Source organism: Callionymus lyra, chromosome 1 (genome assembly GCF_982586985.1).
Source record: "Callionymus lyra chromosome 1, fCalLyr1.hap1.1, whole genome shotgun sequence".
NCBI lineage: Eukaryota > Metazoa > Chordata > Actinopteri > Syngnathiformes > Callionymidae > Callionymus > Callionymus lyra.
In genome coordinates, this window is record NC_141818.1 from 28971669 (window position 1) to 28992191 (window position 20523).

General features: G+C 40.2%; 3 protein-coding genes across 4 annotated transcripts; 1 reads left to right on the top strand and 2 right to left on the bottom strand.

The window, feature by feature from the left end:
• Nucleotides 1-20: 20 nt before the first annotated feature.
• On the bottom strand, nucleotides 21-6282 carry zbtb5 (zinc finger and BTB domain containing 5). Its single transcript, XM_087799937.1, has 4 exons — nucleotides 6025-6282; nucleotides 5381-5594; nucleotides 3341-4141; nucleotides 21-2685 (listed from the first exon to the last, which is right to left on the bottom strand). The coding sequence occupies exons 2-4, from the start codon at nucleotides 5588-5590 to the stop codon at nucleotides 1576-1578; spliced, it is 2121 nt and encodes a 706-aa protein (XP_087656063.1). The 5' UTR covers nucleotides 5591-5594; nucleotides 6025-6282; the 3' UTR covers nucleotides 21-1575.
• A 528-nt stretch (nucleotides 6283-6810) lies between these two features.
• On the top strand, nucleotides 6811-10912 carry polr1e (RNA polymerase I subunit E). Its single transcript, XM_087799978.1, has 12 exons — nucleotides 6811-6967; nucleotides 7157-7260; nucleotides 7604-7680; nucleotides 7749-7834; nucleotides 8973-9028; nucleotides 9102-9246; nucleotides 9310-9420; nucleotides 9784-9880; nucleotides 9949-10079; nucleotides 10139-10220; nucleotides 10479-10610; nucleotides 10683-10912. Exons 1-12 carry the CDS (start codon nucleotides 6892-6894, stop codon nucleotides 10840-10842), a joined length of 1257 nt encoding a protein of 418 aa, XP_087656104.1. The 5' UTR covers nucleotides 6811-6891; the 3' UTR covers nucleotides 10843-10912.
• On the bottom strand, nucleotides 10875-19492 carry fbxo10 (F-box protein 10). Of its 2 annotated transcripts, none has more exons than XM_087799977.1 (11): nucleotides 19328-19492; nucleotides 18055-18680; nucleotides 15907-16698; nucleotides 15675-15824; nucleotides 15176-15312; nucleotides 14260-14330; nucleotides 14039-14191; nucleotides 13637-13972; nucleotides 13263-13570; nucleotides 12325-12512; nucleotides 10875-11689 (listed from the first exon to the last, which is right to left on the bottom strand). In XM_087799977.1, the coding sequence occupies exons 1-11, from the start codon at nucleotides 19332-19334 to the stop codon at nucleotides 11509-11511; spliced, it is 2949 nt and encodes a 982-aa protein (XP_087656103.1). In that variant the 5' UTR covers nucleotides 19335-19492; the 3' UTR covers nucleotides 10875-11508. The 2 variants fall into 2 exon arrangements, with proteins under 2 accessions (XP_087656103.1, XP_087656102.1); XM_087799976.1 differs by having other exon boundaries at nucleotides 13263-13573.
• Between the last annotated feature and the right edge of the window lie 1031 nt (nucleotides 19493-20523).

Consider the following 20523-nt stretch of genomic DNA (forward strand, 5'->3'; position numbering starts at 1 on the left):
CTTTGATATTTGTAGACACACTGTTAGTTTTGAAACATTGAAACAACACAACATATTCCACTTAGGCATCAACAAAAACCCAGCTTTGCAAGCTAAAGGGCATAAGGCATTGAATAGTCTGACTTTAAATAGGTTTCAACATTTTGGCATCATACATGACCCTCGTCGATGACGGCGCGGCGGAAGAAGGCAAGTGTGTCTTTGTACTGCAAGATCAAGTTAAACAACTACCTCTCAATTTGGTAAGTAAGTGTATACAGTATTCATCGTTCAGTGCGGTGACACCTCGACAGTGTTAGTGACACAAAACAAGCCAGCATTGCAAAAAAAAAAAAAAAACATGTTTTAAAGCAGTTCTAACAGTTTGCTTGACACACAGCAGTCGACAACATCGGTTAAAGATTTTCTCTAACACTGAAGCGTTTATTTACAAAACAGTATTCTTCACTGATCCGCTGTCACGGGAGCGGTTTACCATTTCTACATCACAGTTGGTGTATTCACAAAACAGAATTAAAATATGCATTTTTAGGCACACCATGAAGACATTTTCTACTGATCTACTTCTGTTTAAAACAATGTGCGATGATCATTTTCATGAAGACATGGAAAGCAACCGTCATGAATCTTCTCAGGCTTTAAGATGTTAAAAAAAAATTCTATTTGAAAATAATTTGCATTATGTTGTTAATGTTAAGTAGTTTGACAAGAAAGTTGGAGTGGACAACCCTGACTCTTCACCGTATCGTCCTGACCTTCCATCATCCATCTATGGAAATATTACAACAGACGTCAATATATTGCAATATCTTCAGAAATGCTTTTGCTGGTCGCTTGTGAAAGTAACATTCTACTGGATTGTTCCAGACTACATTTATATTACAAGACTAACTAAAAAAACAAAACATACATGTAACACTTTGTACTGCAGCTGATCTGCACTTGAGATATTTTCAGACGTAGAAACGAATGTGTGTACGAGCCGATCAGGAACTGCTGTGACCTTTGGAGCAACAAACGCACACCATATCATAGAGGATGTAATCTCTTTGAACTTGACTTGCTTAACACAAGTGTACTTTGTATCGGCAATTCGAATGATTCAGATATATTTAAAACTAGCTGAAGTTCCTCGCGTATTTTTTACAAGATACAAGACCTCGGAAAAGCAGAGGCTTCTAAGGACTAGAATAATTTAAAAGGCCGTAATTTGCTTAATATTTGTGCTACAGAGCTCCTATTTAGTTTATAACCTTCCTTGACGTGGCACTTATAATAAGGTAGTTAGTGCACAGACATTTTGGCCTTTGTGGACGAATAGGGCCTAAGATAGGTTACCTGCGAAGAGGTAACCAAGCTGACTTTGGTGCCCTGATGGATACAGATGAAGGTTTCGTCATCACAGAGAGATGGTGGATCGGTACAACAGACCAGCCGAGAACCATCTCTGCACACCATAGCTAGAGCCGCTTTTGATTGACATCAACAATCAATCTTATCGATGGCAACTAAAAGTTTTTTTTAAATAAACACAACAGGTCTTTATCGCGACGGATAAATGAGGTCGGGAAGGTCCTACAGGAGCGAGTTGGGCATGTTGGTGTTCTGCCAGCGCAGACACGTGGTCTTGGAGTGTTTGTACAAGTGAGAAGACTGGCTGAAACGCTTCCCGCACTTCAGACACGCGTACGGTTTCTCTCCGGTGTGGACCCGGATGTGTTTCTTACAGTCCGTCAACGTCAGGAAGGTTTTACAGCAGATTTTACAAGCGTACTTCCGAGCGCCTTCCACCACCAGGACGTTGTGCTCGGACAGAGCCTTTTTGCACTTGGAGAGGACGTCGGCTGAAGCCCTGGTCAGCTGAGGGGGCAGAGAGGTGGGCCTGCCAGTGTTCATGTCGTACCCGCCGCTCTCGTTGAGTAACAAAGGACTTGTGATGCTGGCGGAGGAAGACGCGGCATCTTGGTGCACGCTCGCCTCTTCGCCTCCGATTCCACCAGACATTTTTGGAGCGATGCGCCTGAAACAGGGATAACCGAGAGCAGCAGGGTTTCCCTCTCCAGCGCCTCTGGGTGGACGTCCAAGAGAGTGCAGGCCTAGACTAGAGCGCTGGAAGTCCAAACTGAATTGATCCACACCACCGTGAACCGTGTTGCCGCTCACTCGGTTTCCTCTGGGCCCCGCTAATGCGTCGTGCAGCGGGGGGATGAAGAGAGAGTCGGCCTGCAGGTTTTCACCGAAACCGCTGTGCGAGTGTGCCTGCATCAGAGAGGAAGAAGCAGAACTCGGAGACACAGAGGTATCTTGCCTCAGCAGGAAATGATGAGTGTCGCCAGTCGTTGTGTTGGGAAGCTCGTCCTCGCCCGTGATCATACCTTTGCCGCCGTTTCCAAAGTCTTTGGAGCCAAGGAAATTAGAAATGCTGAAGCCGGGTTTGGGGGCGAGACCGCCGCTGCAGCCGAACGCTCCAGAGCCCACTCCCATGTTGCTCTTGAGAAGCATCTGGGAACTGGGTCGCGGTTCAGAGTTGAAACTGAGGTCACTGCTTTCTGGACTCAGCTCGACCTTCTCCTCCTCCTCGTGACCTCCAGGCTCTGCCCGGTCGCTGCCTTCAGCTTGTGATGTCACATCGCTAGTTTCATCTGTTGGCTCGGGAGAGCTCAGAGGTTCACATTTCACGACAACCTGGGAAAAAAGTCAGAAGAAAAGACGTCTTTATTTGGATTTATTGTCACCCATTAATGAATACAAACTAAAAAGGTTTTAACCCGATGATTGCGTCTCAAAATCGCTCTCAGGAACCATTCAATGCAACTATAGACTTTCAAAATAAAAAATGTCTTCTAGCTAATGAGTCAAAATAAAATATACAAATTGTATTCTGAATGACCACTTTCAAGATCTTTCACTTTCTGTGGAGCCGTTCTTACCATCAACCACAATCTCATTGTTTGAAAAGGCTCATCATTAAATTCATGTTCTTGCTTGTTAACATTACACAATAACACAACTCTGTAACATTTTTTTATTAGTGTAAATATTACAGCAGTTTTTGGAACTGATAATCCAAAAAAGGTTTGTAAGTCGATAAATAATTGTTCCCATTACTGTTGTGAATAATTATTAGTGATATTTGAGCAGTTGTATTACTTCTACTCGATTATTACAATCATTATTTATATTATTACCAAGTATTTCAGGATGTTTTAATCAAACAGGTCCCTCCATTATGTAACCCTCAGTCTTGAAAAGGTTGGCGACCTCTGGGTCCATGAAATAAAACGGTTATTACGCTTTGACTTGGACCTGTAAACACACAGCAAAAACATATCCAACACACCTTCTGCTCCTCCGTCTCCTCCAACTCTGATCCTGATTTGATCTTCAGTCCCGTCCTGCTGTGTTCGTCCCCATCGTCCATGTCCTCCTCCTTCCCCACTCCTCCATCCAGCATCCCGAAGTCCTCCCTTTCACAGCGACCACTGTCGGACTGGCTGGGCATCTGCGGATCATCCTGAGACATGCCCACCAGGTCAGAAATCCCAGCATCGATTTTGCAGTCGTCGCTCATTTTCTGAGAGTCCGGGGACAGAAGCACTGCCTCCTTCTGCTCCCTGTGGACTCCGTCCGCCAACAGCCCCAAGTTAGGGCCCGAGAGGCGTGGCCTCTGCCGAGGTCTGTCCTCGGCCAACCCCAAGTTGGGTTTGCGTTTGTGGAAGCGTCGAATGGGAAAGGAGGCCCTCTGTTCCACTCGACTGCCGACGGCCTCTTCCTCCATGCCGCCTAAAGCGGAGCTCACCAGGCTCAGTCCCAGCTGCTGGAGCAAAAACGAACGCTGCAACTTCGTCGTGGCGGCGTTCGATGCCAAATTCGCATTGGCTGCCAGGGAATTGTTCACGGCCAGCTCCGCCTGTTGATGCCGGTGCCTTTGCTGCTCCTGCTGATGGTGGGGGGCTCTTTCGCAGGACGGGGACCTGGGTAAGGTCCGCGTGGTCAGGTAGTGTTTGCAAGCTTTGACAACGTTGTTGAGATGAAGATGTGAAGCCGCGAGAAGAACGTCCATCACATTGCTCTCTCCCAGCATCAGAGTTGAGGTATACATCATGTCCACCAGAGCAGCAAAAGCCTCTGCCGTCACCACCTGAGAAACATAAGGAATGTGTTAGACTTGGATTCATTTAAACCAAGCCCCTGTCTTTGGTAAAAACTCAGAAGACAGCTCACACAATTCAACACATTTTGAATTAGAGCGACAGACTATATTAAGACTGCTGTCAAATAGCGCAGTCGATTTTTTAGTAGACTTCCTCGAGTAATCACTAATAAACTAAATCATTAAATTAAATTTAATGTTTCACGTTAATACAATCTGATGAACACAACTTGTGAAGTGTACTTTTAATAATAATCACTCATCGCTATTTATACTTCATTAATGGATAACTGATGTGTTGATCTTAAATATCTTGGACCTCTAGTGTATCATCAGTTTGTGTCCGTTTGTGCAAAAATCTATTTTCACTGAAATATTTACATTTGAAAATGTTCTTAAGCCTCGCCCCCTGACAACACTTGTCTTTCTGGAAATTAAATCTTGTTTACCCGAACCACACGCACTCTGCAGCGTTCGGTCAAACATTCCACTTACAAATTGGGGCGTGTTTACAGACACCCGGAGGACGAGTGAAGCCATTATTACAACATTGATTTCGCTCTCGTAACCTTTCATCTGCCGATATTTTAGACGGAGGAGAGCTTTATAAAGTAATAACTTCAAGAAAGAGACTTACATTTGAAACATGCGAGTGATCGAAAATGTTCCCAATTAGATTGTGTTTGATTGAATCATGGCACAAAATTGCCTGTAATAAATTTAGTATAGACTTGATACACTCATCTCTAATACTGCAATATATTTTTTTATGATAGTGAATGGATATTTAACTTTTATATCGACTTTTTATTCACAATTGACACGCAAATATTGGCAGCGCTTGTTCATATTTTGTTGAAAATAAACTTCCGGCCACTAGCTGGCAGCACTCATTACGTCCTCCACGCCAGAAGGACAGTGAAACCTGCCAGTTCCCGGCGATGATTGAGTAAAGGGGGGTTACAGATGGTCTCAGCAGCTTTGAAAGCTGATGTTTGGACATATTTTAGTTTCAAAACAAACACGACTATTTCCAAGAGTCGTGCTGTCTGTAAATTCTGCAAAGTCAAGAAACACAAATATATTATTGTATCACAATAGATACACATCATATCGTCGCCGCCATCGTGATATGCATCATATTGCCACATTCTTATATAAACAAACAACAACACACTATCCAAACACACCACAAAAGCATGTTTGTTTCTACATAATTGAGCCCACCTCGCTGTCTAGCTGAATCATATTCATACTCGTATCACCATCTGCGACCGTGAACAGCGCTCTGAAGTGGGTGCTGCAGGCGGCCAGCACGGAGCGGTGGGCCTTGAAGTGACGGCTGCCCACCACGATCACGCAGTCGCACAGCTGACCGTGGACACGCTGGTAGTTGAGCTGCTGGAAGATCTGCTCAAAGTGGCCCGGGAAGTCCATGATCCTAAAGGACAAGATTCACAATAAAATGGATGGAAGTGGAAAATCACACAACAAACTTAAAAGAATAATAAAACAGTTTAAACATCCATCACATGGTGACACTTCAAGCAACAAGTTGTAGCCAAATATCAAATTTGAATGAATTTGTAGACATATTCTGAACAGATAAATGTGTGCTGCGACTAAAATATCCCATCTTTAGATTAATTAATTAATTAATAATATAATTGGTAGATTCTGACAACTGTAGGCACATGGGGAGAGACAGCTAGTTCATGGGGAGAGATGAAAGACTGCCGCAGTCATAGACAACCACGTTAGCCGGTTGCTAACAAGGCGTTTAGTTTCCCCCTTTTTTTAAATTTAAACCTCGAATTGATCTTTGACATGTAACCGTCATTTTACGATAATTGACACCGAGTTGACGTTACCTTGTGCTTCTACGAAAAGCGTCGCCGAATAGACCCGACAGGCCCCGGAGGAGTGGAACAAGTTAGCAGCTAGTAACCTGCACTAGCCACCATCACACCGGGTCGCCCCGACATCTCGTCACTCAACAATCGAGCGGTTTCTGGCAGAAATCCGCCATAAAAAAACTGCCGCACACCCTCGAATGTGAAGAACAGTCGAGCGATATTGAATGGGACGTGACTTGATGAAGTCCACACATGAGCTGCCCAAGTGTTGAGGCTCTCAGACGGGTTTTTACCGAGCAGACTCACAAGATGGCGCTGTGTGTGACTTCCACGTCCGCGACCTATCCGAGGTGAAGGCGGCAAGGTTGTAGCAGTGTGATTCTACTCCCAATGCTCAATTTAATATTATTATAATAATTATTATTATTAATAATAATAATAATAACAAACTGCCAATAGTTAGACCTCGTGTGAACGTGACCAAAAGTTCTATCCTACAAAAATACATTTCCATAAAATAAAGCAGCATGCGCAGTTTGATTTTTTCTTTTTTTTAAAAAGCAAAACAAAAAAAATTCAAGACCTATTTTTAGTTTTATTTAAAATATAATATACGTCTGATTGATTGTTTCCTCTTTTTTCGCTGTTAGGATTGGTCTAAGGTGTTTTACTTTGAAAAGGTGAAACGGAAGCTTTATGTATCATTGTGTACGCCGGTCTGATAACGACATTTTCATTTCCCACTTTTGAATAATAATCCAAACTATAAAGATAACCATCAGGATCAAATCTGTTTCTTTAAACAATTGCGGACATTTGTTTAATCACGTCGACAGAATGTGACGGAAGTACAATAGAGGCAGGCACTTCCGGTGAGGGCGCATGTCAACAAGCATGGCCGCCTCTTACTCGCTGGTCTCCTGTGGGGAAGAAACAGCGTCTGATAAAGCAAATATAGGTAACTCAGTCGAAAGTTTGTTTGATAAAACTACATTAATGAATAACCCTGGAAGATCAGAGCCAAATGACAATGTTGCCAATGAATTCATCGCTTCACTTTTGACGTCACGTCTGTAAAACACGTGGTCTTGTTTGCAATGCTTCCTAAAAGATCCAACAATGTTCTTTGTTTATTTATTTTTTACAGTTCATTTTTCTAATGGCAACGTCCAAAATGCCGAGAGTCTGGCGTTTTCCCTCTACAAGAATAAAGACGAAAACAACCCCAGGAAGAAACGCAGGAGAATCGTGGTAAAATGAAATGCATAATAATGTCTTTCTATTTTCTAAGTCCGTTATTTTAAATTGTTAAAATGACAACGCAACTTAAGTGTAAATATAGATACACTTATTGATAATAGGAAATGTTATTCTGCTTATCAATGTAAATGTACTTAAATCCATTATAAGATTGTTTAATCATTAAACAGTACCATTTTAATATTGAGGTTTTGGGTTCATAAAGAAAAAACAATCAAAACTTTGAGAATATTATAGAAAACGCTATGATTCTTTGCTCATGTCATCGTTAAACCAATGCATTTTCAGTATTTATTCATTTGAATTCACCTATCACCTGATTTTTCTTGTATAGGTTGCTGAAACAGAGCGATTAGCATATGTTGGCCATAATTTTGGAACAGGAGAACTTAAGTGCAACAATCTCTGCAAGTATGTGTATTTTTATAATGTGATGATCATTAAAAATTCGACTAAATAAATGTGGTTCTCTGTGGAAGGTATTATGTTGGAGTGTTGAACAAAAAGACAAAGACAATGGAACTGCACAATGCTCAGATATTCAACATGCATCCCATCATACCAGGTAAGATGAGAGATCTTAGTCTGTAACAAAAATCATCATAAACTCACAAATAAGTGAATTAGACGTCAATAGTTAACTTTAAAAAAAAAAAGATCTTGTCTACTACAAGTAGTGGTCAAAGAAAAAACGGGGCCATATTTTTGAATCTTTGAAAGACAACATTTACTCTTTTACATGCTTCTGAAAGGCGTTGTCTTTGCACTAAATCAGTGGAAGAGTCTGTACTGTCTTTATCCCTCGCACTCATGTTGATATTCTTCACTCTGTGTACAAATGTGTCTCCCTCACTGCCGCCCCTCTGGGGTCTTTGTCATTGGTTGGCTCAAGCTGTCAATCATTGACAAATGGGTGTTTTGTGGTTGGCTGAATTGATGGTTGCAAAAGTGACATTTGCGACCGTTCCCGTTTACATGCATAATGAGCAGGATATCGAGCGATATAGTTGGTTTTGTGACATTAACATCCTCAATTTTAATATCTTGATAGAGAAACGATAACAAGATAAGCAACATTAATAGTGAACAATGTTAAACCAAAATGTCTTGATCGTCCCCACCAGTTTAACTGCCCGACCTTAAAGTGCTTTTGAAGTGGTTAATACAACATTTATTTAAAACATTCAGTGAAAGTATTTCACCCTGTAGTATACACTATACGTCATAATTGAAATTGTCTTTATTTTAATATAAAATCTTATAACGTTAACACATTAATCAGTAAACAAGAAAAGCTTTTATTACGCACACACTTATTAAATAAATAAAATAAAAACTATTAAATTGCCAAATATGTAAGAACAAGTTTGTTTCTGGAAAAAAGATCCTGCATGTATGCATTGAGCAGCTCTGGAAAAAAAAACAAAGGACCACTTTTATAATGTTGCAGATAATCACAGACTGTTACGACATGAATGGACCAAAAACATTGCTCTTAATATTTTCCAAAAAATGAATATTACACTGGGTAGTTCAGCTAAGCAGCGGTCATTGAATGTATTTTGACACGTTTTACTAACACACTGTGACTTAGTGTTCAGCTGCAAGGTGTCACCATCAATATCTATTATTATTATATTTATAATTTCCCGAAGGAGATCTCCAGAGACATTAATCAAGTCTATTTGATTTATTTCCTCCAGGAGAGACGACTGCAGTGGCCAAAAACAAGGAGGAGACAAAGACTTACAGAGAAAAGGTAAGATTATTGATGTCTGATCTAGAATTTGAGCAAAAACTAAGCTTATGTCTTCTTTCTAATTAATCTCAAGGTGGACTCTCTGATTGAGGCGTTCGGCACCACCAAACAGAAGAGAGCTCTGAGCTCCAGGAGGCTGAACATGGTGGGCAATGAAACTCTCCAGAATGCAGTGACCAAGGCTGCGAACGATGTGATCAGCGAGAGGGGCTTGGAAGGTCAGTGGATGAAACACTTCAGTACATGTGTGCGGCTTCACGATGTTCATATTTGTGCTTCAGCTCTGAGACAGGAAGTGGCCGACTCGGAAACACAGGCTGACCAGATGCTCCACCTGCCTCCCTGCAACGCTGACGCAGAGACACCAGAGGAAGTCTATGACTTTGATGAACGTATCCTGAATTTAGTCATCTTCAAATTTAAACAGATTTCTTCATTTACTCTTCCAACAACTGATGCTTGGAGGGGAAGTATTGAAACCTCTTTAGGACATAACTTACTTATTGGTCAGGGGAAGAAAAAAAACACAATACATAGGTTAGACAAGGACAAGTATAACTAAACTTGATTATGGTTCAATCACATTTAATTTTTACTCTCCTACACTTATATTATATATTATATATATATATATATTATATATAATATATATATTAATATTTCATGTTAAATACGTTTAAAAATATAGTCTGAGACCTTCAGTTCCTCTTGGATTCTCATCTAAATATTAAAATGTACCTTAATGCAGCCGTCAGTTCTGAGTCCAACAGAGGTTGAAGCTCTTGAGCAAGCTGGATCGAAGCTGCTGTCACTCACCCCTGAAGAGCTGCAGAAGTTGAAGGATGAACGAAGGTGAGACAGACCTGGAGAAAAGCTTTCCTCCGAAAAGTTCCCAAGTTTATAGCTGTTTGCGTATCTAGTTGCCTCAGTGTTGTGGCCCACCTGGAGAATCTACCAAAGGAACCTGAAGCTCAGGAGAGAACCGCCCGCTGCGCCTTCTACCTGTCACTGCTCATCAAAGTGTCGCATCAGCGAAGCATAAGCCGGAAATGTGAGTCGACTTCTGCTGAACCAGAACCTCAAAACACTAACAAGACAATGTGTCCACAGTTGGCCAGGAGGAGGGCTGCCCGCGCATCATCCTCAACAAACTTATGAGGAATTTCACTGTGGAGTTGTTTGAGGGTGGAAGGTGAAGTCTCACTGGTCTTGTAGTCTTGAAACTAGCATGTGTCAACTTGAGGCCCAGGGGCCAAATCTGGCCCACCACATCACTATATGTGTATGATGTTCATGTTGATAACTTGACCTATGAAGATGCTAGTTAAAAAAAAAGGTTTAGAAAACAATGACAAACTAAGATAATTAAAGGGTTTTGTTTCCCTCTGTTATTGAGTTTGACACTTCTTTCATGCCCACATTGTTAAAATGTAACCGATGCTCTCATCAGGATCCAGAACAAGGTGTCCACATCAATGCGGGCCAAATTGGCAGCGTACTGTCTAGCTCTCTTGCTGCACATGGGTCACATGAGTGTCGATCTGACGTTGCTGCACTGTGACCTGGGAATCAGCGAAGCCAGGTAAGAAATACTAATCGAAGATGGTGAAGATGAAATGCTGGTGTGATCATGGATTGTCGTCATTTTCTCCAGGCTGGTGGAGATGGCTAAATCGATGGGCCTGACTCTTAAGAAAATGCGTGCCAACAACACTGAAGAGGAGCGTGAACACAGAAGTGCCTCACTTGTTTTACCTCTGGTCAAGTACGATCACTTCAAGGCAGAGAGGCGAAAACGTAAGAAGATGACCTAGAATAACTAGTGCATCTGTAATGAAGGACGGTGTTGAATAAGACCTTTATTAAAAGAACAACGAAGTGACATGGTGGATGTGGTTCTTGTGGCTGATAAAGCAACAAACATTCTATAAGAAACGACTCTTAGCGAAGCAGCTTTTACATCCAGGCTCATTTGTGCACATCACATTTTGCATGTTGACAAGTTTACATTAAGTACTAACTAGGGAGTCTGTGCAACATTTCAAAGATTTTCTTTTATTTTTACTTAAATGCATGTGATGGAATCCACAGTTTGGTTCTGCTCTCTTGCATATCCATTTGACACTCTAGCTCCAGTTAGTGTTAACAAAAAAAAGTCCACAAAAGGCACAATTATGTTGCACAGCAGACAATTTGATGCCTTGAATCAAATGCATGCATGATATGATGAATACTTTAAAGCTTTTAGATATTCATCACACAGTTAAAGCTCACTGTTGACTGACACGGCAGTGCATGATGAACACTTCAGAAGATGAAAGCTCCCTGCAGTATTTCTAATTGGCACATGTTTTTCTTTTGACAGTAGAAACGATGTTTGCTGGATCAGGTCAGTTTCCAAAGAGGTATCGAGTGTCTATTACTACCCACATGTTGACCTTAAGGCTAAAAGTCAGTCATATGTTGGGATGTTTTTGGTTTCATAGAATGGAGCAGAACACACTGCCGCCATGACAACCACTTTCCACGGTTGCACTAATTCTATTGGTCACTGAATTGCCAAGTCTGGAAGGATATCGGGTAGAGGAGAGGCCGGTCATTGAACTTGGCAGTGGCCGAGGAAGGGGGTCTTTCAAAATCCAGGCAGGAGGAGACACACAGCTGTGAAAAACACCAGTTAGTAACTGAAGAAGAAAACGAAAAAAAAACTCAAAGAGAAATACAATCGAGCAAAACAGATTTTGTAATTAATCGCTCATCTCTTTAGAATTTCTTTGCTATGTAACAAAACAACATAAGGTTTTAAAAGACGAGCAACACTAAAAACAATGTGTTTAATACTAGTTATCAAAATAGCTGATAGTTTTAAGCTTTCATTATCTCTTCAATGCATCAACAGTTGTGAGAAAGATTTAGAATATATATTTTGTATATTGTATGTGTCACAATGTCAACATTTCTCATGTCAAGAATATGGAATTTTTATTAAGTATATTGTTAAATGTGACTGAACTCTAAAGAGCGAGGGTTTAGACTGAATTAAATACGTGTCAAGAGTGATATTATAGTATAAACAAATAACGATAAAAAAAATATATAATTCTAATTCTAGTCATGGTTTCAAATACATTTTGCATGTTCATGACCTTCAAAGGTGCCTTTACTTTTTCCTCACAATAGTATCTGCCAGAATGCAATAAATAAACTCAGTTCATCTGGAAGTACTATGAAGTCTAGACAAAAAGCATAGAGATTAGACCGCAAACCAACGAGAAGAAGTCATGGATCATACTGACCTATTATCATGAATGAAAACACTGTTGTTGTGTATGAAACAGGTGTCATTTCCAGGGTCCATGTGCAAAAGATTTGTATTGTGTCCAGGGTGGCCCTGGAAAAGTAGATTGTCACGAGCAGCTCCTTTCACTGGCCCCAAAATGGAGATGCCACAGCCCTGGCATGGTTGCACACGGTTACGCAGAAGCTAGAAGAAGAGAAAGATTCTCATGTCGTGAAGATTCATTTTGAGCGAAACGAACAAGTTCATTCTTTTCAAGCATCATAAATTTAAGATGAACTTAAACTGATCATCTTCGATATTTTTCCCCCAAAAAACTTTCTATTTAGATGTTGTATTCTAACAATTTAACCTTGTTGTACCAAAAATACCTTCTTAAAAAGTTTCTAAAAACCTTGACTCTTCATAGAAGGAATTGCTTAAGTAGTCATATCCTCCACCTGTTAGAAATAGTGATTGTATCTACATTATGTTTAAAAATGTTGCTGCATCCCAGGTGTTCCTTCTCTCTTGCTGATGACATTGTAGCCTTTACTCAATTACGTTTCACAAAGAGCATATGTACCTACACCCACCATGAAAACGCAAGACTTAAAACAATTTAAACAATGTCATAATGTTGCGCCATATAATGTAGAAGAAGAGCGCAACATTTTAAACATCCTACAGCCGGTTAAAAAAGTTAGATACTCAAGAAACAATACATTTACTTCTATATCATACATAGCCTTTGGTCCAAGGCTTTTGAACAGATTCTTTTGTCCAAGCAACAGTAAACAGATGCAACTATGGATGTCAAAAAACCCAAATAACTACGAAGTACTACATGTGAGTCAGTAATCTCTGTGCCTGGATTATATTATCGCTATGAAGTTTACTTTTGAATCATCACGACACCTTTATTGACACTTATTTAAGTGTGATCATGTGACACACCTTAACGTCGATATTTCCAGCCACTTGAATCCCAAAGCTGCTGTTTCCGACCACATCATTCTCCACAATCTGCCCGTTGCCAAGAAAATGAATGCCGTGGCCGCTGTTATCGTAAATGCCGTTCCCACGGAGCTCCACACGGCAGTCTTTCTCCACTGTCACACCTCCTCTGCTGTTCTTCAGAATGCAGTTGGTAACAAGTCGGGTCAGCTGGCAGCTTTGCAGTACTCCGATGCCAGTGCCTCGGTTATTGTTCACCATGTTGGCAAAGACGTTGAGGGGTTCACTGCTCTTTACATAAAGCCCGACTGCTGCAGATATCATTTAGATTAGACACAATTGTGCACATATTTGATTAGAAGGAAGTTTCTCACCTCCGTTATAGCTCAGGCAGTTGTTCTCTACCAAGGCCACACTGACTGAGCGGCTGCTTGAGTGGCGCTCATCCTCACTGTCCTCATCGATCTCCCAAGCAAACAGTTCCCTCTCCTCATGCATATTATCCTGCTCTTCTCTTCCTTCGGCTTCCACTCCAATTTCCTCTCTTCCAATCCATTCCTGGCCATTGGGGTTCCCTTCCCTGGCATCAGTGTTCTCCATGTCTTTCCGGCAGAACACTGCCAATCCGTACATGATATTGTGGGTGATGAAGTTCCCCAGGAGCTGCGGAAGACTGGAGGACATCACCCACACACCACACCCTTTGTTGCCTTCACAAAGATAGAAGCAAGAATTACACCTCTCTTCACAACTCCTTGACAAATACAGGGACATACAATAGACATGGTTTCCTTCTATCAGTCCACGGCCTCGTTCTCCCACCACCACACCATCAGAGTATCCGTGACAGATGTGGTTGTTTTTCAGAATAGGGTCGCCCCCCCTACGGATGTCCACGCCACCCCACTGGTTCTCTTTGATGACATTCTCTACAACAAAGCCGTTGATTGGTTCAGGAAAGAATTAGGGAAAATGATTTGATGATGACAATACACACCTGCTATTATTCCTCTTCCATTCTCGTTTATGGCAATACCTGCTGCCAATCCTTGAGAGATATGATTGCCACTTGAATGAAAAAAAATATACAAATATAGACACTTAGAAATGTTAGTTCTCAAAGAAGGAAGATTGAACTGATATCATCCGAACAAATACACCTTTAACCGTTTATTTATAATCCTTTCTGATGTTTTAATTGCCTGTAACTTAATGAGGTTCATCCTTTCTAAGAATTCAAACATCATTTGAGGGCAGAGAAAACCTCAGGCTTGTGCTCATATAACGTGTCATGTGGTAGAACTTCTACAGTAGACATTCAACAATGTTTCCTGTTAAATAACTACGAAATTATTTGATGCAATCATAAATATTTATACATTTATAAAAAAGATATGCACGTTGGTAAACAAACTCAAGTGCAAGTTTAAGTTAAAGGGTTAGTTGGCCAGCAACAGTCCTATTCAGACCATAAACCAATATTAGATTAGCTTCAGCTCAGGAACCCCTTAAAGTCCTAAAATACCCTCGTAAAAAACACTTGTGTAAAATGTTAGAGTTTGGTGTTCTTATATAAAAGTTATTTAATGCAATACATCCAACTATGCTTACCTATGTTTCCATGGAATTCTAACTATTTTACTACTTTTTGTATTTTATTCCACAATGATGAAAAGCATCTTGAAGAAGAAGAGATAGCACATTTTTATTCAATACTTCAGCTTATAATGTAATTGATCTAAACCTGAGCAACCCACGTCTAATTGTATAAAAGTGTATGGAAATTAAAGATGAATAATAAGTGGTTTTGTGGTAAAAAGTCAATGATTGCAACAATGAAAGCGTAAAGTCACTAAGCATATAATGAAGATCATCTAAGAAGGTATAAAAATGAAGATTAGAGCTGGGTTTACCTGACCACAGGATTCCCACCAAAGAGAATATATACTCCAGCTTCCTTGTTGTTATAAATGCGATTGCTCCGAACTGAGCCCTTGCCGTTGCCCAGAACAACAACACCTGATCGCAGCCCACTGTGGATTTTGTTACACTGAGGGAGAAAAAGAAAGTCCCTTAAGATTTGAAAAAAGATTTGAAAAAAGATTTGAAAAAAGATTTGAAAAACATTCAAACATTAGTATTCAAAACTTGCCCCTCAACTGGCTGTTTTGGATTATGTATTATGACAATTTTGACAACGGTGTCCATGAAAAAGGATTTGTTACCACTAGGAAGGAGTTAGTTGTGAGAAGAAACCATGTATTATTATCTGTGAAAGTGTATTTTGTTGGGACCATCTTTAAAATGTTGGCACCTTGTGTTTTACTTATTTGACTCCCTTGTTCTAGAGAATCTGTTTAAAGCCAATGTGAAATGGAAGACACTTTTGAGTACAAGGTTTTCCTCAGTTACCACTATAATAGGGTTTGCTCCCTTCCGGATGTCCAATCCCGCCTCCCCATTGGCGTGGATGTCATTTTCAGCTATGAATCCTTGAGCTGAGAGCCGCATGAAGACCCCCGACGCACGGCACTTGCAAACCTCATTTCTAAGCATCACAATCTGATGGAGAAAACATAGATGACGAGAATGTTTTTGTTGAAATTCAAATAAAGAAATATTAATAACACGAAAATATATTTACAATGGAGTTCTGTATACAGCGGACTCCATAGTTCAGCCCACGGAAAATATTGTCTTCAAGTCGTGCTTGAGCGTAGTTGGAAATGTATATTCCGCCTTTTCCATCTCGGAACAGAGAGCGACGAACGATGCAGCCTAGAACTGATGTGACAAACCTCAGGGCTTCTGGGTCTCTTTCTAGTTCCTGCTGTAGTGTGAGAAGTTTGAGTGTCACAGATGGTGGCTCAAGGGTTGAGGCGGCAGGCGAGGAACCATCTAAAGCAGGCCTGAGTAAGTGGGACAAGCCGTGCTGGTCGCACTGTATTTTATAATTCACAGTCACAGATTTCTTCATCGTTTCCCCTTCAGCTTCCTCTAGACTTTCCCCTCCATCAATACATCTGTCTTCGATCACTGTGCACTCTCCCGCCAGAGCATTCCTCCGCTGCCAGTCTTCGATGCTGCTATTCCCCTTTTTATCTGCACAAGCTTGAGAGTCCCCGGTGGCTTGAGCTTGCAGGCCAGAGTTTTGTTTGTTAACAGATAAATAACATGGGAAATTCCGCGCAAGTGCGGCCAAATATTTACAAGCCCAGTTCCTTTCTGAAACCAGAGGACCTTCGACTGTAACTGAGGCCGTGTCACTTCCAGAGAAGTCGCAGCTGTCAAATAAACTTAGGACAACACCAACTAAATGAACTGAGCTGCCCTGGGAGAAGGAACAGAAGCGGGCCTGACAGGTTCCTGGTCCTCTGATTTGCAGCTGCGCCCCCTCAAAGTTGCAGTTATCAAGCTGGACGTGTCCCCACGACGTCTGAAACAGAAGATAGCACAGAGTTTCACATGTAAATCAAAGACTCTTCTTTCATGTCGAAGGTTATCATGATAAGAATAAAAAACATTTTTATTGATTTATCATAAATAAACCTGTGTAACACCACCTCTGTCATTCCTCAGAATGCAGGTTTTGCAGTATTTAAAGTAAAGACGTTTATTTCAATAAAGTCATAAACCAACAGCAAAGTAAGTTTAGGTTTAAGTTGACAAGGACTGCCAATATAATTATAATATTAAACAAACATAAAAGACGAAAATATGACTGGTTGTACACTGACAGTTATTAGATAGCGTTATTGATTTAAAAATAGTTGCTGCTAAACAGTTGCTTGTGATATACTACTCCCTTAAGAAAACTCTTCTAAGATTGAGTTCTTGTTGTTGAATGACCTTCAGTCACGTAGATTTACATTTTCTTGCCTTAGCTAACGTTAAGAGCAGACCTGGAACCAATTGATTCTTAAAAATATTTTACAGCTAACCAAAAACATGGCCGTTTTTAAATTTTTATTTTAACTATTTTCGACAGATGGGTACTAATGGAATACAAGAATAGTTATTGATTTATAGTTATAATATTTAAGGTCAACCTGTACCTCTGTTGTACTTATCAGTATGCATCTGTTTACACATAATTTGCTGTCTGCAATCATGTTGCTTTTGGTTTAATGATGAATCCCAACAGTCTTAGTATATCATGTTACACCCAGGATAATTCAGTTGCCCACCCCTGGTCCAGAGCTTCGGTCCCCAAAGGAAGACCCAGGACATACTGGAGAGATTAAGTCTCTTGATTGGCCCTTGCTATTCCCCCAGAAGTGGGGATCGGATCTCTCTAGTCCGTGTGATTCAACTTTATATAAGCAGTGGAAAATTGAATATATAGAATATTAATCAATAAATCATATACAAAATGTAATTATCTCTGTACCTCAACTTTTTCTGCCATAATAATCTCTAAAAATGTTTCTTCATTGTATGATAAAGACATTATACAAAAAAAGGTTTTTTATAAAAAACTGATGGAAAACAATTCTCTTCATTGAGGTATTCTACAGAAATATAAAATCCAAAATTTGGGAAGATTTAAGGAATCCAAACTAGCATGTTCAGAAGCAAAGTGTTTGGTCAACAGGTGCCATAAATTAATGATGCTCAAGTCTGGAGCTGGAACCATCCATTATATTCAAAACTAAACTAAAGTATTAGTTAAAAGTGAATCAGGCATGTGGCCACCAATGACTTTAACTTCTGAGACATATATACATGTTCATGAATATGAATCATCCCTTTAAAAAAAAAAAAACAAAAAAAAAGCATTTTGTGAATTTACCTTGTAGACCACAGTAGAGAACCAGGGTGGCATAAACACCAGATTACACAGTCGAGCTGTTGGGCATTGCTGTTCCACACACATTAGCAGAGACACTTCCCCGAGGGTCCCCAGTCCGACCACCTCCACAGGCACTTTCAGGAAGATTTCAGCAGGCTCTTCATACACCCCAGGATGGAGAACCAGGCGATCATATGGCCCAGCCACACCAAGAGCGCCACGCAGTGTTTCATACTCACACCCAGGACCAACATGCCAAACTCTTCGATTTTTCCTACGCTTGAAAAGGTGTAGACAGGCAGACGCCTGGTGATCTGGTCCATTTTGAGTCCAAGTGCGGGTGACTAAGGTGTGCAGCTTGAAAGCCTCCCTCCACGATGATGGTTCCTGTTCTGGCTGACTGGGCCAGTTGGGATGTCTGCACTCAGGGCAGCGCAGGCAAAGTTGCCTCCAGCGTGTGTTGTCCAGGGAGAGGACCAGTTCCCTCCAGGACCTGCACACCTGACAGCAACGGCCCAGATCAGGGAGAGGGAGGTAGGCCAAGATAACCCTCCACAGCTCCACAGGCAGGCAGCTCACCTCCATGGCAACAGCGAGCACTGGGAGCTCTGAGGCGGGAGGGGCACCTGGAAGAGTTAAAGAAACAGTTACTCTAAAGCTGCAACCATTTTAGAACCAAATAACAAGCCAGTCCATCAACACTATCTTTTTTAAATAGACACAGTAGTGGTTGATAAACAATATACTCCATCAACATTAGCTTTTTTTTTATAGACAAGCTAGTGGTTAATAAACAATATACTACATTAATACTAGCTCGTTTAATAGACAAGCTAGTGGTTGATAAACAATATACTCCATCAACATTAGCTTTATTAATAGACAAGCTAGTGGTTAATAAACAATATACTACATTAATACTAGCTTGTTTAATATACAAGTTTGTGTTAATAAACAAGATACTACATTAATACTAGCTTGTTTACTGGACAACTTATTGTTAATAACCAACATACTCAAGCTTATTGAATAGACAAGCTAGTGTTTAAAAAACAAGCTAGTACATTTACACTATCTTGTTATATAGACAAACTTGACTATAACCATATCTACCATCATATAAACCGTAATAAAAGACACAACCTCTTTAACCACCCGTCAGGTGGATAACGTATGCATTGGAACGTCAGACAAAAAAACACTTTTTCGTTAAAAGTAAGAAATGTTTTCGCATGACTGTTAGCAACTACAGCTACGATAGCTCGTCACTCACCTCTCATCTGTGAGGCTGGATCATCAAGTTAGCATCATGGGCTAAATATTAGCCGCGGTGACGTCACATCGCGAATATTCAGATGCACAAACAAAGTGAAAATGAAGCAAAAGCCAATATTTGTTGTTGACATGATGAAAGAGACGCATAAGATAACGACACGAATATTCCTATGATGGGAGCGATGACGGAAGTAGAAACTTCACAATAAGACGAATTGATCCATACTGATCCATGCAACAACAAATACTGAAATATTTGAAATATATGTATATAATATATACAAACACGATCGATTACAGAATGTAGTAGTTCACCATAGAATAATTCAGATGATGCTGACATCCCGAGATTTTCTACTAGAACTATCGTGAAAATGCATTTAGTTGCTCTCAATTTTTTTTTTATGATGGTTCTCTTTTTTCCTATTTTAAATATGTTTTCTAATGTCACTAAATGTAAACACTCAAAAACAAGTAATTTATTGCAATATTGATTTTGTGTCACTAGATGGGGGAGTCGCAACGTCTTGGCTGTAATCGTGACGTCACGACAAAAGCATTCTTATAAGCTTAGAATAAGCTTCAATAAATAAATAGATGAAATAAGCGATAAATACTGTTTTACTCACTTTAGTTAATGTCATAAAATTTATTAAAATACACGTGTTAAAACTTTACAAGAGCAGAACAACACCAATACTAATAGTATCAAAACAACCACTGCTACTAATAACAATAGTTACAATGTTACTTGACCAGAGGCCTATTGCACAAAAGTAGGATTAGGGATTAAGTCGGGCTATCTTGGTTATCCTGGCTAAATTTTTCTATGGTCCTGTTGCATTCAAGAAAGTGGGATATGTTTTGACATCAGTTACCCTGGAGATTTATTCTGTGGAATATAGCCTGCTCCAGACCAGCATAAGTTCCAGGATCTATATGATCTCATCATTTATCTCAGTCAGAAGTCACCACAAATCAATCAATATTTATTACACACTTCTCACTCTCAAACATTCAACTAGAGCCTCTGTAATTATTAAAATATGTGTGATCATTAGTTTACAAAATTTTAGAAAACTGATTATCTTAGATTATTTTTGTCATTTGTACTTTTCCACAGACTATACAAAATCCATATAGATACGAGAAGAGTAACGTATGATGTTACTTTATTTAAGGATAGACCAAATT